We start from the raw sequence: 13,872 nt of genomic DNA, 5'->3' as shown, positions 1-13,872 counted from the left end.
ACCTTAAACTTCAAAATGAAATCAGAAGCAACTCTATGTCCTTAATATACACATTAACCTAATTTATTTATACTTCTTCTTCCCCGTTTATTTTCCACTCTTCTATTCTCACCACTAACTGATCAAGTATCTTGATTACAAGTCTGTTTCTCTGATACTATACCTCTCTATGCTAATCATTGGACACAATCTTTCAAGGGAACCTTATCGACGTGACAGCAAACCACTTAATCGAACCTATTACTCCTTCTCATTCCCCCGGAAAAGGGTAAACATCCTAGATCTTCAATTACACATACGCACTTCTTATCGTAACCATTCGATTAGAGGCGCTATTTTGTATGCGGCAGCAAGTACAGATGGTCGGAGAAAACGCGGGCGCACTTTATCTGACGGAATATTTCCATTGATAAGAAGGCAATAGTGATAAGAGATGCAGGCTCGAGCCATATTGGACCCGAGAGTTGCAAGAAAGAAAGGAAGCGCAGGTTTCGAATCTATTGTCTCTTATTGCGATTGATCGGGTAAACACAAAAGTGTTGATGGTGGACTGACGGGAGTTTATCAAGAAAGCTGGTTCAAAATTGCGGTGGTTAGTCATCTATATAGAGGGGCATATCTCATCGAAAAAAGAGGACGATGAGCTAGCGCAAAAGTTATGAAAGCTCTTTAGTATCTCTCAATTGCAGGTATCCCTTTTTCTATTGGCCATCTTCGGTTTAAGTTAGAAAAGTGTATACGTAAGAACATACAGACAAAGAAAGTGAAATATAGCGAACGACAAGATGCCCATCAATGCCATCACTTCCAACAATGTCATTATCAATGGTGCAAACAAGGCTGCAACTATTGTGTATTCGACAGAATCAGGAACGATTCTGGATGTTTTAGAAGGATCTGTGATTCTGGAGAAAAGTGAGATAACCAAATACGAAATAGATACGCTAGAGAACGTATCCCCATGTACAATTCTTCCGGGACTTGTGGATTCTCATGTTCACTTGAACGAGCCTGGGAGAACCAGTTGGGAAGGATTTGAAACGGGAACTCAAGCTGCCATTAGCGGTGGGGTCACAACGGTGGTTGATATGCCGCTAAATGCTATTCCTCCGACGATAAACGTTGAGAATTTGCGGATTAAATTGAAAGCTGCTGAGGGCCAAATGTGGTGCGATGTCGGGTTTTGGGGTGGACTTGTGCCACACAACTTGCCAGACCTAGTTCCGCTCGTTAAAGCAGGTGTTCGTGGGTTCAAAGGATTCTTGCTCGATTCGGGTGTGGAGGAGTTCCCCCCCGTTGGCAAGGAGTATATCGAAGAAGCATTAGAGATCTTAGCTGAGAAGGACACTATGATGATGTTTCATGCTGAGTTTTCCAAGGTAGACGAAGGCGAACAGCAGCTCGAGGAAAGTCATCGTAAGTATTCTTCGTTTTTATCTTCAAGACCGGATTCTTTTGAGATAGACGCCATCAATTTGATTCTCGAATGTTTGAGAGCCAGAGATGGCCCAGTACCTCCTGTACACATAGTTCATCTAGCGTCAATGAAAGCGGTTCCCTTGATCAGAAGGGCACGTGCTTCAGGATTACCTGTCACAACAGAAACGTGCTTCCACTATTTGTGTATTGCTGCAGAGCAAATCCCAGACGGAGCCACTTACTTTAAATGCTGTCCACCCATCCGTTCTGAATCTAACCGCCAGGGCCTCTGGGATGCATTGCATGAGGGAGTCATAAGCTCAGTAGTCAGTGACCATTCGCCTTGCACGCTGGAGTTGAAGAAGCTGCAAAAGGGTGATTTTCTTGATGCTTGGGGAGGAATCGCTTCTGTTGGACTGGGTTTGCCGTTGATGTTTACTCAGGGTTGCTCTCTAGTTGACATCGTCACATGGTGCTGCGAAAATACTGCCAAACAGGTGGGACTATCTCACCAGAAGGGCAGTATAATCCCCGGGTACGATGCTGACTTGGTAGTGTTTGATACTGATAGTGAGCACAAGATTACTAATTCAACCGTCCTCTTCAAAAACAAGTTAACCGCTTATGACGGAATGACGGTCAAGGGTACAGTCTTGAAAACTATACTAAGAGGCCAGGTGGGATATACGAATACCAACGGAGTGTCGAAGAAACCATTAGGCCAAACTTTGCTGGACTCCAGACGTTAAATCAAAAGCTCCTTCTTCTTAAAAGGTATTTCTTAGAAACAATAAGTAACCGCTTCATAAAAAGATATATACATATACAAATCTACTGATAGTTAAGCTTGTTATTTTTCAAATGATACGATTTCCAACAATCTATCAATATCTTCAATCTTCATCCACAATCCCACGGCGACATTTTCTAATTGTCTTGGCACTAAAAAAAAATGTAGTGAAAAAAAAATTCGAGCTCATCGAATGCATGTGGTACAGATAAAACGTGGAAAAGGCAGGCAGAAGTAGCACAATATTCTAAATAATATGACAGATAATACAACTCTAGCCGATGAGGAAGTTACCAGAATATTAGGAGGCATATATCTCGGCGGAATTCGTCCCATTATTGACCACAAACCATTAGGTGCAGAATTAAATATCACTCATATTCTTTCCGTTATCAAGTTCCAAGTTATTCCCGAGTATCTAATAAGGAAGGGTTACACGCTAAAAAACATTCCCATTGATGATGATGATGTGACAGATGTACTGCAATATTTCGACGAAACTAACCGATTCATTGATCAGTGTTTGTTCCCAAATGAAGTTGAGTACTCGCCCAGATTGGTAAATTATAAGAAGAAACCACAACGTGGTGCTGTTTTCATTCATTGTCAAGCAGGGATTTCGAGATCTGTAACTTTCGTAGTGGCCTACTTAATGTACCGCTATGGATTAACACTATCAATGGCCATGCATGCTGTTAAGAGGAAGAAAGCGAATGTTGAACCAAATGAAAATTTCATGGAACAATTAAATCTCTTTGAGAAAATGGGTGGGGATTTTGTTAACTTTGACAACCCTGCCTATAAGCAATGGAAGCTAAAGCAATCCATCAAGTTAGATCCATCAGGTAGTGAATTGGTTTCCAATGCTGGTATGTTTAAGGATTCAGAATCGTCGCAGGATCTGGATAAACTAACTGAAGCTGAGAAAAGCAAGGTTACCGCAGTGAGATGTAAGAAGTGCAGAACCAAACTGGCGTTATCCACATCATTTATTGCGCATGACCCGCCTAGTAAGGAATCATCAGAGGGACATTTTATCAAAAGAGCTGCCAATTCTCATCGTATTATCGATATTCAAGAATCACAAGCGAATTGTTCGCATTTTTTTATCGAACCTTTAAAATGGATGCAACCTGAACTGCAAGGCAAACAAGAGCTAGAAGGCAAGTTTTCATGCCCAGGCTGCTCTAGTAAAGTCGGTGGGTATAATTGGAAGGGATCTAGATGCAGTTGCGGTAAGTGGGTTATTCCCGCTATTCACTTGCAAACAAGTAAGGTAGACCAGTTTCCTTTACAATCCACCACTCTACCCAACATGGTTAATTTCGAATCAGAAAAAATAAATAAATAACTTAGATATTCAGCAAACAATACTATAACTGAGCTCTCTAGGCGCCTTTATGTATATATATCTCAAGTAATAAATGGACCATTGTACCATGAAGACAACTTTTAATCTTGACCTTGTTGCTGCCTGGCACGTCTCTCCATTAACTCATCTAAACTAGTTATCCTTTCCCTTGTCCAGTTTCTCCAATTACTCGCTAAATCAGGCGTAATATCACCATAAGAATTCGGTGCCTGGTGGTATTCGCCATTATAATCATACGTTCTTGTTCCCCTCCTGGTTTCCACCTCGTCTTCAAAATCAGGATTCATACCTAATTCTACCTTCGAACCCTCTCCATCGTTATCACTATCGATATCATATGGATTACTATTTAAATGGTGCGCTTCTTCCACAAATTGTTGTAGAGATCGTGACAGAGAAGTGGTCCTCATCAACAAGTCATCCGGTACAATTCTCTCCCTCTCAGATTCCAGGCACTCTAATTCTTCTCCCTGCATTTCTTCCCTACTATCATCTTCATCTACAACATGATCAAATTCTGCATCATAGTCATATGATATCTCATCTTCCTCGGACTCTCCTTCATTATTAGCATTGTTACTCGTAAGCATAGCCATACTATCATTTATGACACTGTGGGAACTTGTATCACCCTCACCGGTATCATCATCATTTTCCTGTAGATTATAGGGCAATATAACGCGTCCTATAGAACCATTATTTCTTAAATCCTCTTCTCTAACATGATGCTGACTGAAGTCTTCCTCGTTATTTCCTTCTGCATTCTGAGTTTGTGCTCGACACTTTAGAATTTCTAAATCATACATAGTCTTATTAATACCTATCGGTTTGAATCTATTCCATCCTAATTTGCGTATTTTGGGTAACTTACTCTTATATTGTTCTGATAGCATGAGAAATTCGTCTAATCTACCATCTTGTAATTGACTGGCCGACGTAGGATAGTAAGGGAATTCATTGAACACATTGTATGCTGACAATGATGGTATGAATTGAATGAACCTGGATTTCTTCTTTCTTATAAATCTCTCGAGCGAATTATCGTCATCATCATCATCCATACCGTTTCTATGCTGGTTTTTCTTACTCCGAAGATCCCTCAAGTTGTATCTTTCATGTTTGACCACAGCAGAATTCTGATCCTTTCTTATATCATTAAATAATGCTATATCCCTTAATGCTTTAACCATTACTTTGTCTCGCCTTCCGCTGCTGTTTATGCTAATCAGTCTCGACATGTGGCGTTACAGTGGAACTATTTTACGCATCCTCAAATTTACACTTTAACTGAAAGAGTAGATTAGAAGGGGATAAAAGGCAGAGAGAGAATAAATAATAAAGAAATAGGAGTAACGAAGAATGCTCTTGGCAAGATCAATACTAAAGAACAGACCAGTCAGAAATCTTTGTCCCACAAAGATAACAGCCAGGACTGCTACGTCGACAAGTGCGGGCGTCAGGGCCAAGTCAAGATATGATAAAACGATGGTAAAACCTCTGCTTTTGGTGATGATATTTGGATCAATATTAAACGCAGTGACAGTAGAGAAGAGGAAAACTCATGATATGGAAAGGAAGTATCACTTAAAAATCGATAAATTAAAAGAGTTGATACAAAGGGTTCATGACAATAATGGAAAGATGGACTTTAATGTAGATGATGAATTGAAACTCGTAAATCTGTGTCTAGGAATCATTAACAAGAACGAGACTACGGTGAAAGCAGACAAGAGTGATATCGTGGTTCCTAAGGAAGAGACCTTAGAAGAGATTTGGCAAAGTATAATAGACGAGGCTAAAAGAGAAGTAGTAGAATCGACTTCCAATGATGATGCTAAGAACAAAGAAGGAATTGTTACTGATTTGAATCTCCTGAAAGATTTGGAAAAGTCGAAGAAAGAAGATGAAAAAGTTTATCTAAATGGTGATATACACATGATGATGAATCGACCAGGAGATCTGAATGAAATTGCCAAAGAAAATGCTAAAATGCCAAAATTTCTATAATAGGTTCTGTATATTTTAGTATACTTTATGTAAATATAACACTCAGAGAAAATAGTTCTATACTTATTAGTTATTAAATTTAGTTTTGTAGAAGATATTGCTACATAGTTACAATCGTATTCTATTCTCTTTATTGAAAAAGAGGAATGCTTATCTGCTATTGTTTATACTACAGAGGGGTTTCCTTTGTGTTAATTGTTACATCTTTATCATTGACTTCATCCGTTTTTGTAGTCTGGGCATCAGCTGTACTTTCTTCCTCATTTGGGTTTAGGTTATCATCTTTGAGTTCCGTTGATGACTCCTCATTGGTGGGCCTTTCCCTTTCCGCAGTTTTTTCGTTTGTAGTAATGCCCGATTCTTGTCTGGTTTCGTTTATAGAACTCAAAGGAGAGGCATTCATTTGCGTGTTAGAATTCACATTCGTGCTAGGATTAACCCTTGGTGAAGATGTATTAGACGGGACGTTCCTGTTCATATGGGAAGGTGTAACGTTTGGTGAAGACTGTGTAGTCTTTTTAGAAGGCTTATTAGGCATAAACGGTAGAGGCATGTTGTTGCCGTTATTACTAGTACTGTTTATGGTCGGACTTCCTTGTGAATCTAGTTGTGTTTGTCTCGGAGTAGGATTCATTGGAGTTGTTGTACTCGTTGTACCGTTGGGGAAAGAGTTTAGTTGCTGCAGAATCTCTTGGGGCAGGTTTTTCCATTGGTTTAATGGAGATCCTTGTTCTGTCATAGCAGGTGATCCCACGTTGAATTGTATTGGAATTTGCGATTGCACACCTGACCTTGGTGGATTAACAGAATTCATATTGGAGTTAGGACTCACACCGACTGGTTCATCAGTCAAAAGACCAGGAATTTGTGCAAATAGTAAATGCATATTGTTCAAAGCATTCGATAGTTTATCAAAATATTTGGACCCTATTTTTAAAACCCACGTATAATTTCTGACGTAATCTCTGAAAATTGTAGCCTCTTCTTTTGTCGCTGAAGTTACATATAGTAGAGCCGCAAATGTCCCAATCAGCATTAGATTTCCGGTGGAACAGTTGTACCAAAAAGCATTAATGTGTTCATTTTTTAAGTCTCTTATAAACTCAATCGCAGCTACCAGCCTAGTCCTTGCAGCAGTCCTACATACTTGGACCAGTTCCTTCGGTGTTTGAGGATTTAAGGCACAGATAATTTTCCTATGCAGAGTTATTTCTGTAGCAAAATAAGCTAGAGTTAGAGTGGAGTTTGGATTTAATTTTTGTGGTGTGGCGTAACTCATTGATAAATTCTTGGGTAGGGAATGATACCATTCCCTTAACTTCAGTTGTAACGGCTTCGCCAGTTTCAAAACTTGCTCAATACTCTTGTTTATTGTAATGGATCCCTGAGTGTAGAATGTGTCCATGATTTCTCCGAGAATTATACTCAAAGAGACCATTTGTTGAAACATCAACGTCCCATTCTTGAAATCTTCTAAGGATGGGTTCATATTAAATATGGGTAAGTTACCAAAGGCTATTTGGTGACTTTTCATATCACTTGATGAAGTGGGCGAAGATCCTGATTGGTCATTTTGCAAAGAGTTTAGTATGGTTGGTGAATTCATAGGAAAATCATCAAAATTTAATAACTTGATCATCCAGTTTCTGCCTAAAATTAAATGAGATTGCCTACCCTCATTCAATGCACACCATTTGTCCATCAACCAAACCGCCCAGGCTAGTCTCTTCCTCAGATCCTTTTCCCACTTGGGAAGTTTCCAGTCATTACATTCTACGCCAAGTCCCAATTCCTCTGCAAGAGCGACTATACTCGAACAGAGAACCCAATTGTTACGACATTCACTACGACACTGCAAAATCAAAAGACCTGTTTGTATGATACTTAGTTTTGGTCTTCCAACTCGGGCGTAAAAGGTATCCAATGCAATGTTATTTAACTGAGCAGCGACATCCGGTTTAGGGAATCCTAACAGAGCAGGATGAAAATCCCAATATTGTAATGCCAGCGAGTAGATAGACGCCAATAAAGGTGCTGTAAGTTCCCTATAAGACCTAGAATACTTTTCCAAAAAGACACGTTCGTGTAAAATTGGTAGAAAAGGATGAATTAATTTGAAAAAAATCTCTACCAAAAGATGCCCGTGGGGATGCACCAAATTTTCTACCAAATCAACCTCATACTCTTGTTTGCTATGAAGAGTCGTATCAAAATCATCCTGAAGAATAAACTGTGCGGTAGGCGACACCTTTCTTAATGATAGAGTCTTCGATAGTTGTATTTGGTCCACATTATCCAATCTTACATGCTTAGTCAAGTTCAAATCGAAAACTGAGGCTGGGCCCACAAAAAAAGAAGACCTAGGGTATTGTATACGCTGTTGTTGTTGCTGCTGCTGCTGATGTCTATAAAGCATGCTACTGGGCAAGCGATTTGAATAGTCTTCAAAATTTTTCATTCGTTTGGCATTTGAAGAAGTGGGAATGCTATTGTTTGCATTAGAAGATGTTCTTTTCAAATAATTTGGAGTGCCGCCAAAGACACATTTAGTTCTGGAGGTTTCACATTCGAGACAATTACCCACATCGGGGAAATAATTGCATTTTGTTTTCCTCAATCTACATTGATTACAAGAGCCCGTCAAATTACCTGGACTTGATATGTCATTGTTGTTGTTATTAATGGAGTTGCTATTGACGTTTTTAACGGCGCTGTTACTAACATTGTCTTCAAAGGCCATTGCATTATCACTTTTAGAAAGCAAACTTTGATAATGATGCAAAAGTGTATCCAGGTTCTGTTGTTGCTGTTGCTGCTGGTGGTGTTGCGAGCCGCTCTTTTCCTTCAGTATATTAGGATGGTCGTTCGCCAAATGTTGGAGAATGGTAGTATAGTTATCATTAAAATTCAGTATATCATGGTTATTGTTATGGCTGCTACTGTTGTTGTTCACAGTGTTATTCGTGGACAGATTTTTAGTGGTTGCTTCTACGCTCTTCGTAGGCGAGGTGGCATTATCAGCTGGTGATTGGTGTGGGTCCATTTGATATTATGACTGCCTGTAGTTTTACCGCTCATTCGTGTAGGACAAGAGTTTTTATGATCTACACTATTATTTGAAAGTGATTCTTATCATCTATTATTTTCAATCATTCTGTACGAAATATTGGTATTTATGAATAACCATTGCAATAGGTGTCATATACTAGACATATTACCACCCATTGGGAACCAAGTTCCACTTATTTTGAAGGCAGTTGCATAATTTAAAGCTACTAATTTAGTTTGGGTTGTTTTTTCGTCCAAGATTCGAGCTTAGAAATTCTCATTTCGACCACATATACCATTGTGTCATATTGAATTGACAAGTGAAATTCATCTTGTTATAAAAATGAAACGATGAGCTCTACCCAAACGGTCTCACTGAGTATTCATCTTCTTTCCCAACAATGCTTGAAGGGTGTTTTGAACAGTATGGACTTCTGCTCAGCGTGGGTCGGTTGGTTATGGTTATATAGTTAAACATGTTAAAGAGCCTAAGCACAGATACAAAGTACGTAAATATTGTTGTATAAATCAGGCAAGTTATTCACCGCCTAACAAAGCACTCAGACCCAACATACCTAACAATGCAAACTTGGCGTATTGGTTCTCGCTGATCCAGATCGTAATATACCCCAATTGCGGGAAGTAGCCCTTGACGGTCCCCACAACTTCCTTTGACTTGCTCAAGTAGATTTTCTTGTTGGCGTATAATGAAATGTCATTACCAGCATTATTGTCACCTTTGGTCAGGAGGAATTGCTTGTTTACCTGGTTGTTATGTTGCCTCATAACTCTATGTACAATAGGGATTTGTTTTCCCTCGACTTCATACACCACGACATCACCTACCTGATTGAAACTGTTCCTATTCCATAGAAAAAGGATGTCACCTCTTTGAAAAGCCGGTTCCATGGAACCTGAAAGAACAACAACGATGGGAGAAGCGCTATTGGTAGCAATGGCCAAGCCTTGCCAAAACATGTAAGCAGACGCAAACAAAAAACAAACGTTCAACAGTTTCTGCAATTCAGATCTTAAATTCATCTCGTGCTGATTTGCTTGGGCTGTGCTTTCCAATATATTTTTATCGTGTATTCTTTCTGTAGTAACTACTTCCTTTCAGTTTTTTTCGAATCGCCTTTAACAATGGAAAAAAGTATACGTACTAGTAATTACAATAGCAACGACACATAATCAAGCAGAAGATACCAGCATACCTATGTGCTTGAAATTTCCTAGCTAATAGGTAGTTAAGTATATTTCTGGAAGCAAAGCGTAGACCTTATATGAATGATGAAGAAAATTTTTTCTTGTAGTTTAAATTTACATGTTATATAGGGGGAGTTATACATTTACGTTTTTAAGGAACTCTGAGGAGCCAGCCTGGAAATTTTGTAGATTGAGCTTTTCTTGCTTGACATAATCGTTGAATTGCTTTAGGATGTCTGAGTTGAATCTACCGTTGTCCTTCATTACAATGTCAACCAGGTTACTGTAGGTACGAAGGGTCTCACTCGACGCCATAGTAGAGAGGAACACCTCTGTCATGTCACTTGTATCTCTTCCTGTATCCAAGGAAAGACAATCCTTCAAGGAGAAACTTAGGTCGCTTGTCGAGGACAAAGTGGGAAATTTTAACTTCCAACCTTTATCCAAATGCAAACGCATCAGCGGGTCGATGTCGTTATCGAAGGCAGATCGTAGTAGCCGTTTGGCGACAACCTCCTTTATAGTGGCACGTATCACTGGATCGTAGATCTGGTATTCTTGAGGCACAGAAATGGAAGGATTTTCCTTTAACGAGGCTCTTATGGGGGTCAATTCGCACCAAAAGGAATCTATGAATTCGGGATTGCATATGGATGCAAGCAGTCGAGCTTTTTCATCAGTGGAAGTTGCCTGCACTCCTTGGCACTTCGCATACAATAAGTGTTCTAGGATATTTAGTTTTAATTTACAACTAAAATCCATCAGGGCCGTACGCTGTCTTTCTATGGAAACAAGATTTGCCATGTTAGGAGATACACCAAGAAGTGATATGATTTTTTCAGTCGCAAAAAGTGTATCAGTAGGTAACAAGCTAATGTGCTGTCTTCTTTCAGTCACAAATGTATAATCGAACGCTATTTTTCGCCAATTGATCAGGCTAGTATTGAACTTGTCATCAACAATCATCTTGCAAAACGAAAACGAATCATTAGTCAAAAAAATACCAAATAGGCTGACTTTTCCCTCATCAATCAGATGAGTCCTCAATTGCTCGAAAATAGCACATCGAGAGACCAAAAAGTTTCTTACTGGCGCCTTTGTATTGTCATACCAATCCTTTTTACTACCAAGGATCATCGACAGGAATTTTAGTGTTTTGAAGTTTGCTTTGCGGCAATATAAGTCGATGGCCGGGATCACAGCCCTTGTTAAATTCTTTGGAGACATTTTCAAATTATGCAGAGATAGGTATGGTACCAGCTTATGCTTCGCCTATACTTCCATCGATGTTTATCTTGCGCCATCTTTAACTTTATCGTATCACGAGTTTTGGTTATTTTTCATTTTTCAATACTTTTTTCAATTCCCTTTTCCGCGTTGTTGAAACAGATCAAAGTTTGGAATAATAAGGATACAAAACGCCAAAAAGAATGCAAAAATTCAAGAAAGAAAAGACATGATAAGAGATGCATTTAAAGAATTATAATACTGATATCATAAATATCTGAACTACTGGACTGTGTCGGAACAGATAATCCATTTTTCTTGGAACAGATCACGACTTATTGTTGAGACAAGAATAGTATGACGCCAGTTTGTATTTCGGCAAGTATATGAATGATCTTTAAGGAAGGCTTCGCTAATATCAAGTGAAAGACATCTTATTCAATCATAGTACTTTATTTCCTTACGAAGGTTATTAGGCTCCGAGGAGAACAATTCGAAGGAAGAAAATATCACTTAGAACTGTCATTTTTTTACCCCACAAAGCAAAATTCGCGAAACCATTATTAGATGATGTTGAATTTGGTCATAGTTCCTCAGTCTCCCAATGCAAGAATATATAATGTATTGCAAATGATTCTCTTCAGATTTTGTTATCATTCGGCACACCAATCGCTCCTGTCAGCATACAGGTCACTTGCTGCAAGGAGCCGGACCGCCAAGAAAGTCAGGATAGCAATTACGTGGAATTAGGCCTTCCACATCATAAATTAGACGCTGATAGGATTTTATTGTATGATCGGTTTGCATCGTAACGTGGAATGACATATAAATTCAATGAGGCAACTGCCAATAACTTGTTGAGGTAGGTAGTTTAGGGACGCATCATTGGCAAAAGTATAAGGAGTTCTTAGCTCAATGGGCTCCAGTTTTATTTTTGTTAGAGGCCTGACAACACATAGGAGTGTCACATTCATATAGGTAGTCTCTATGGGTCAACTAACGACGAAAATTATCTTATAATCTACCCTACAAAAACACAACTGAGTGAGAATGAATAATTACCGAATAATAGCCACAGCTGCAAACATGAAAAACGAGAAACGAGGGTAGAGTTAGCTTAGACTTGCTACTGTTTGCATGTTGTACTTGTTTTGTTCATTCTATCTTCTGGTATGTAAACAAAATTAAAGAGCTTATACATGTCATAAGCCAAAGCTCATCTTCTTTAACTAGTTAAGGAGTCCACTGATGGAATTACCAACAAAAGCATCTCAACCACCACATCTGTTACATTTTTTCTGTATCTTTTTGTTTTTTTGTGACCACATCACTGACGCCTATTTACATTTGAGCACCTGGAGTCAATAAACTAGACTCAAAATAAAGCCCGCAAAGAAAGGCATACCTCACCTCTTAGTTAACTCCTCACTCTTTCCCATTCGCACATCATATCAAAATAGGGATACTTGGACCTTTCTATCTGTGTTGTTATAGGTTTTGAAAGAAATTGATAGCCTTATTTGTCCCTAACCGTACCCCCCTCATTACACACCATTGCTTTGGGGTTCTAACTACGTACATTTTTCGAATGCGGTGCTACGGCAAGAATACTGCTCTATCGGATGGTTCAAAAGACTGTCCTATTTTCATATGAAAGCCGGGCCATGCATATACGGTCTACAGGAAGTCAAAATTCAAAAACAGAAAAAACCTAACTTCTCTGCTCCCTTACAAGTAGGAACGCTAGCATATCAACCCATCTCCAGATTTGTCCTACAATTCTGTATAAGCACCCCATACAATCGAAGAATGAAATCCATTATATTAACGAAATAGAAAAGTTTAATAAGTGGTGGGTGGTCCTCGCCACCCCGAAACGATCACTTGCATGCATAGAGGTCCCATATCTGCAGTACTTGTTTTTCTCGAATATTTTTACTATCTCTTTTTCCCTTATCTTTGCTGTTGGCGCAGACAAGAATTGTTTCATATTTCTATGGTTGTGCGGGAAAACGGACCCTAACACGAATGTTAATACGCTAATCGATATTATCACCACAAGAAGAACCTCTGCATTTCTGTTTTCTTCGTATGCTTTTCACAGAACTCTTCCGTAGCCATACCAGCTTGAACAAGCTCCGCAGCATGCAGGAGGGAACATTCTGAATAGATGGATCCACGAGAGTGGTTTGGTTTTGTTTCGGATATGGAGTTTTGAACCACAAAACTTTAAGAATACCGGATTGAGTTGCCTGCGCTGGCCCCAGAGTATTGTCTCACAGCTGTAATTCCTAGTGATCTTTTCATGGCTCCGACAGGAACGCCGGTACGTAAATTAAACTTTCGCGGCAGGAAAAAAAAAGGCTCTTCTTTTTTGCCTTTTAGTTTCGCAGAATGTGGCATTACATAATCATAGGCATTTTAGAGGGTGCCTGAAAAGTTCAAATTAAAGTTTTTTCTTCTTTTTCCTTGACGAGAAAATGTCGCCCAAAGAGTTTGGGCCGTTATTTTGCTGTGAAAGTGGGTCCTATTTGTCTTTGCTTCTTCTCTGGGGCTAGCGATCACTGCAAAATTAGGCTTTACTGGTACGAGTTAACTTTTTTTTTTGTATGCCTTTTCTTTGGGGCAAAGAATGAGCTTCCCTTTTCTTTTTCTTTGTCCCAGCAGTGGCTTGGAAGAACTGCTGATTGCTCAAGGCAATCATTCCGAGTGTTTCGAAAGTGATGGTCGGTAGAAATTAACTTTCTTATGAAAGGATGACATTCTTTCCGAAAAGAAAAGTTAACTTTTCTGCGAAGTATTA

At 39.2% G+C, this 13,872-nt stretch overlaps 7 protein-coding genes across 7 annotated transcripts; 3 read left to right on the top strand and 4 right to left on the bottom strand.

Moving 5' to 3' along the window:
• Window positions 1–785: 785 nt before the first annotated feature.
• DAL1 (allantoinase) lies at window positions 786–2,168 on the top strand (the record flags this gene model as incomplete). The annotated part of the gene is made up of 1 exon (XM_056223290.1): window positions 786–2,168. The coding sequence occupies one exon, from the start codon at window positions 786–788 to the stop codon at window positions 2,166–2,168; it is 1,383 nt and encodes a 460-aa protein (XP_056082896.1).
• Window positions 2,169–2,465: 297 nt separating this feature from the next.
• Window positions 2,466–3,560, top strand: YVH1 (tyrosine protein phosphatase YVH1; the record flags this gene model as incomplete). Its single annotated transcript, XM_056223289.1, has 1 exon — window positions 2,466–3,560. One exon carries the CDS (start codon window positions 2,466–2,468, stop codon window positions 3,558–3,560), a length of 1,095 nt encoding a protein of 364 aa, XP_056082895.1.
• A 101-nt stretch (window positions 3,561–3,661) lies between these two features.
• On the bottom strand, window positions 3,662–4,771 carry MND2 (Mnd2p; the record flags this gene model as incomplete). The annotated part of the gene is made up of 1 exon (XM_056223288.1): window positions 3,662–4,771. One exon carries the CDS (start codon window positions 4,769–4,771, stop codon window positions 3,662–3,664), a length of 1,110 nt encoding a protein of 369 aa, XP_056082894.1.
• Window positions 4,772–4,940: 169 nt separating this feature from the next.
• Window positions 4,941–5,588, top strand: INA22 (Ina22p; the record flags this gene model as incomplete). Its single annotated transcript, XM_056223287.1, has 1 exon — window positions 4,941–5,588. The coding sequence occupies one exon, from the start codon at window positions 4,941–4,943 to the stop codon at window positions 5,586–5,588; it is 648 nt and encodes a 215-aa protein (XP_056082893.1).
• A 169-nt stretch (window positions 5,589–5,757) lies between these two features.
• Window positions 5,758–8,631, bottom strand: DAL81 (Dal81p; the record flags this gene model as incomplete). Its single annotated transcript, XM_056223285.1, has 1 exon — window positions 5,758–8,631. The coding sequence occupies one exon, from the start codon at window positions 8,629–8,631 to the stop codon at window positions 5,758–5,760; it is 2,874 nt and encodes a 957-aa protein (XP_056082892.1).
• Window positions 8,632–9,173: 542 nt separating this feature from the next.
• Window positions 9,174–9,677, bottom strand: SEC11 (signal peptidase complex catalytic subunit SEC11; the record flags this gene model as incomplete). Its single annotated transcript, XM_056223284.1, has 1 exon — window positions 9,174–9,677. The coding sequence occupies one exon, from the start codon at window positions 9,675–9,677 to the stop codon at window positions 9,174–9,176; it is 504 nt and encodes a 167-aa protein (XP_056082891.1).
• A 300-nt stretch (window positions 9,678–9,977) lies between these two features.
• MRS1 (Mrs1p) lies at window positions 9,978–11,069 on the bottom strand (the record flags this gene model as incomplete). Its single annotated transcript, XM_056223283.1, has 1 exon — window positions 9,978–11,069. The coding sequence occupies one exon, from the start codon at window positions 11,067–11,069 to the stop codon at window positions 9,978–9,980; it is 1,092 nt and encodes a 363-aa protein (XP_056082890.1).
• Window positions 11,070–13,872: the final 2,803 nt, after the last annotated feature.

Source organism: Saccharomyces mikatae, assembly GCF_947241705.1.
Source record: "Saccharomyces mikatae IFO 1815 strain IFO1815 genome assembly, chromosome: 9".
In the NCBI taxonomy this organism is placed as follows: Eukaryota; Fungi; Ascomycota; class Saccharomycetes; order Saccharomycetales; family Saccharomycetaceae; genus Saccharomyces; species Saccharomyces mikatae.
This window is presented reverse-complemented; position numbering and strand designations above follow the sequence as displayed.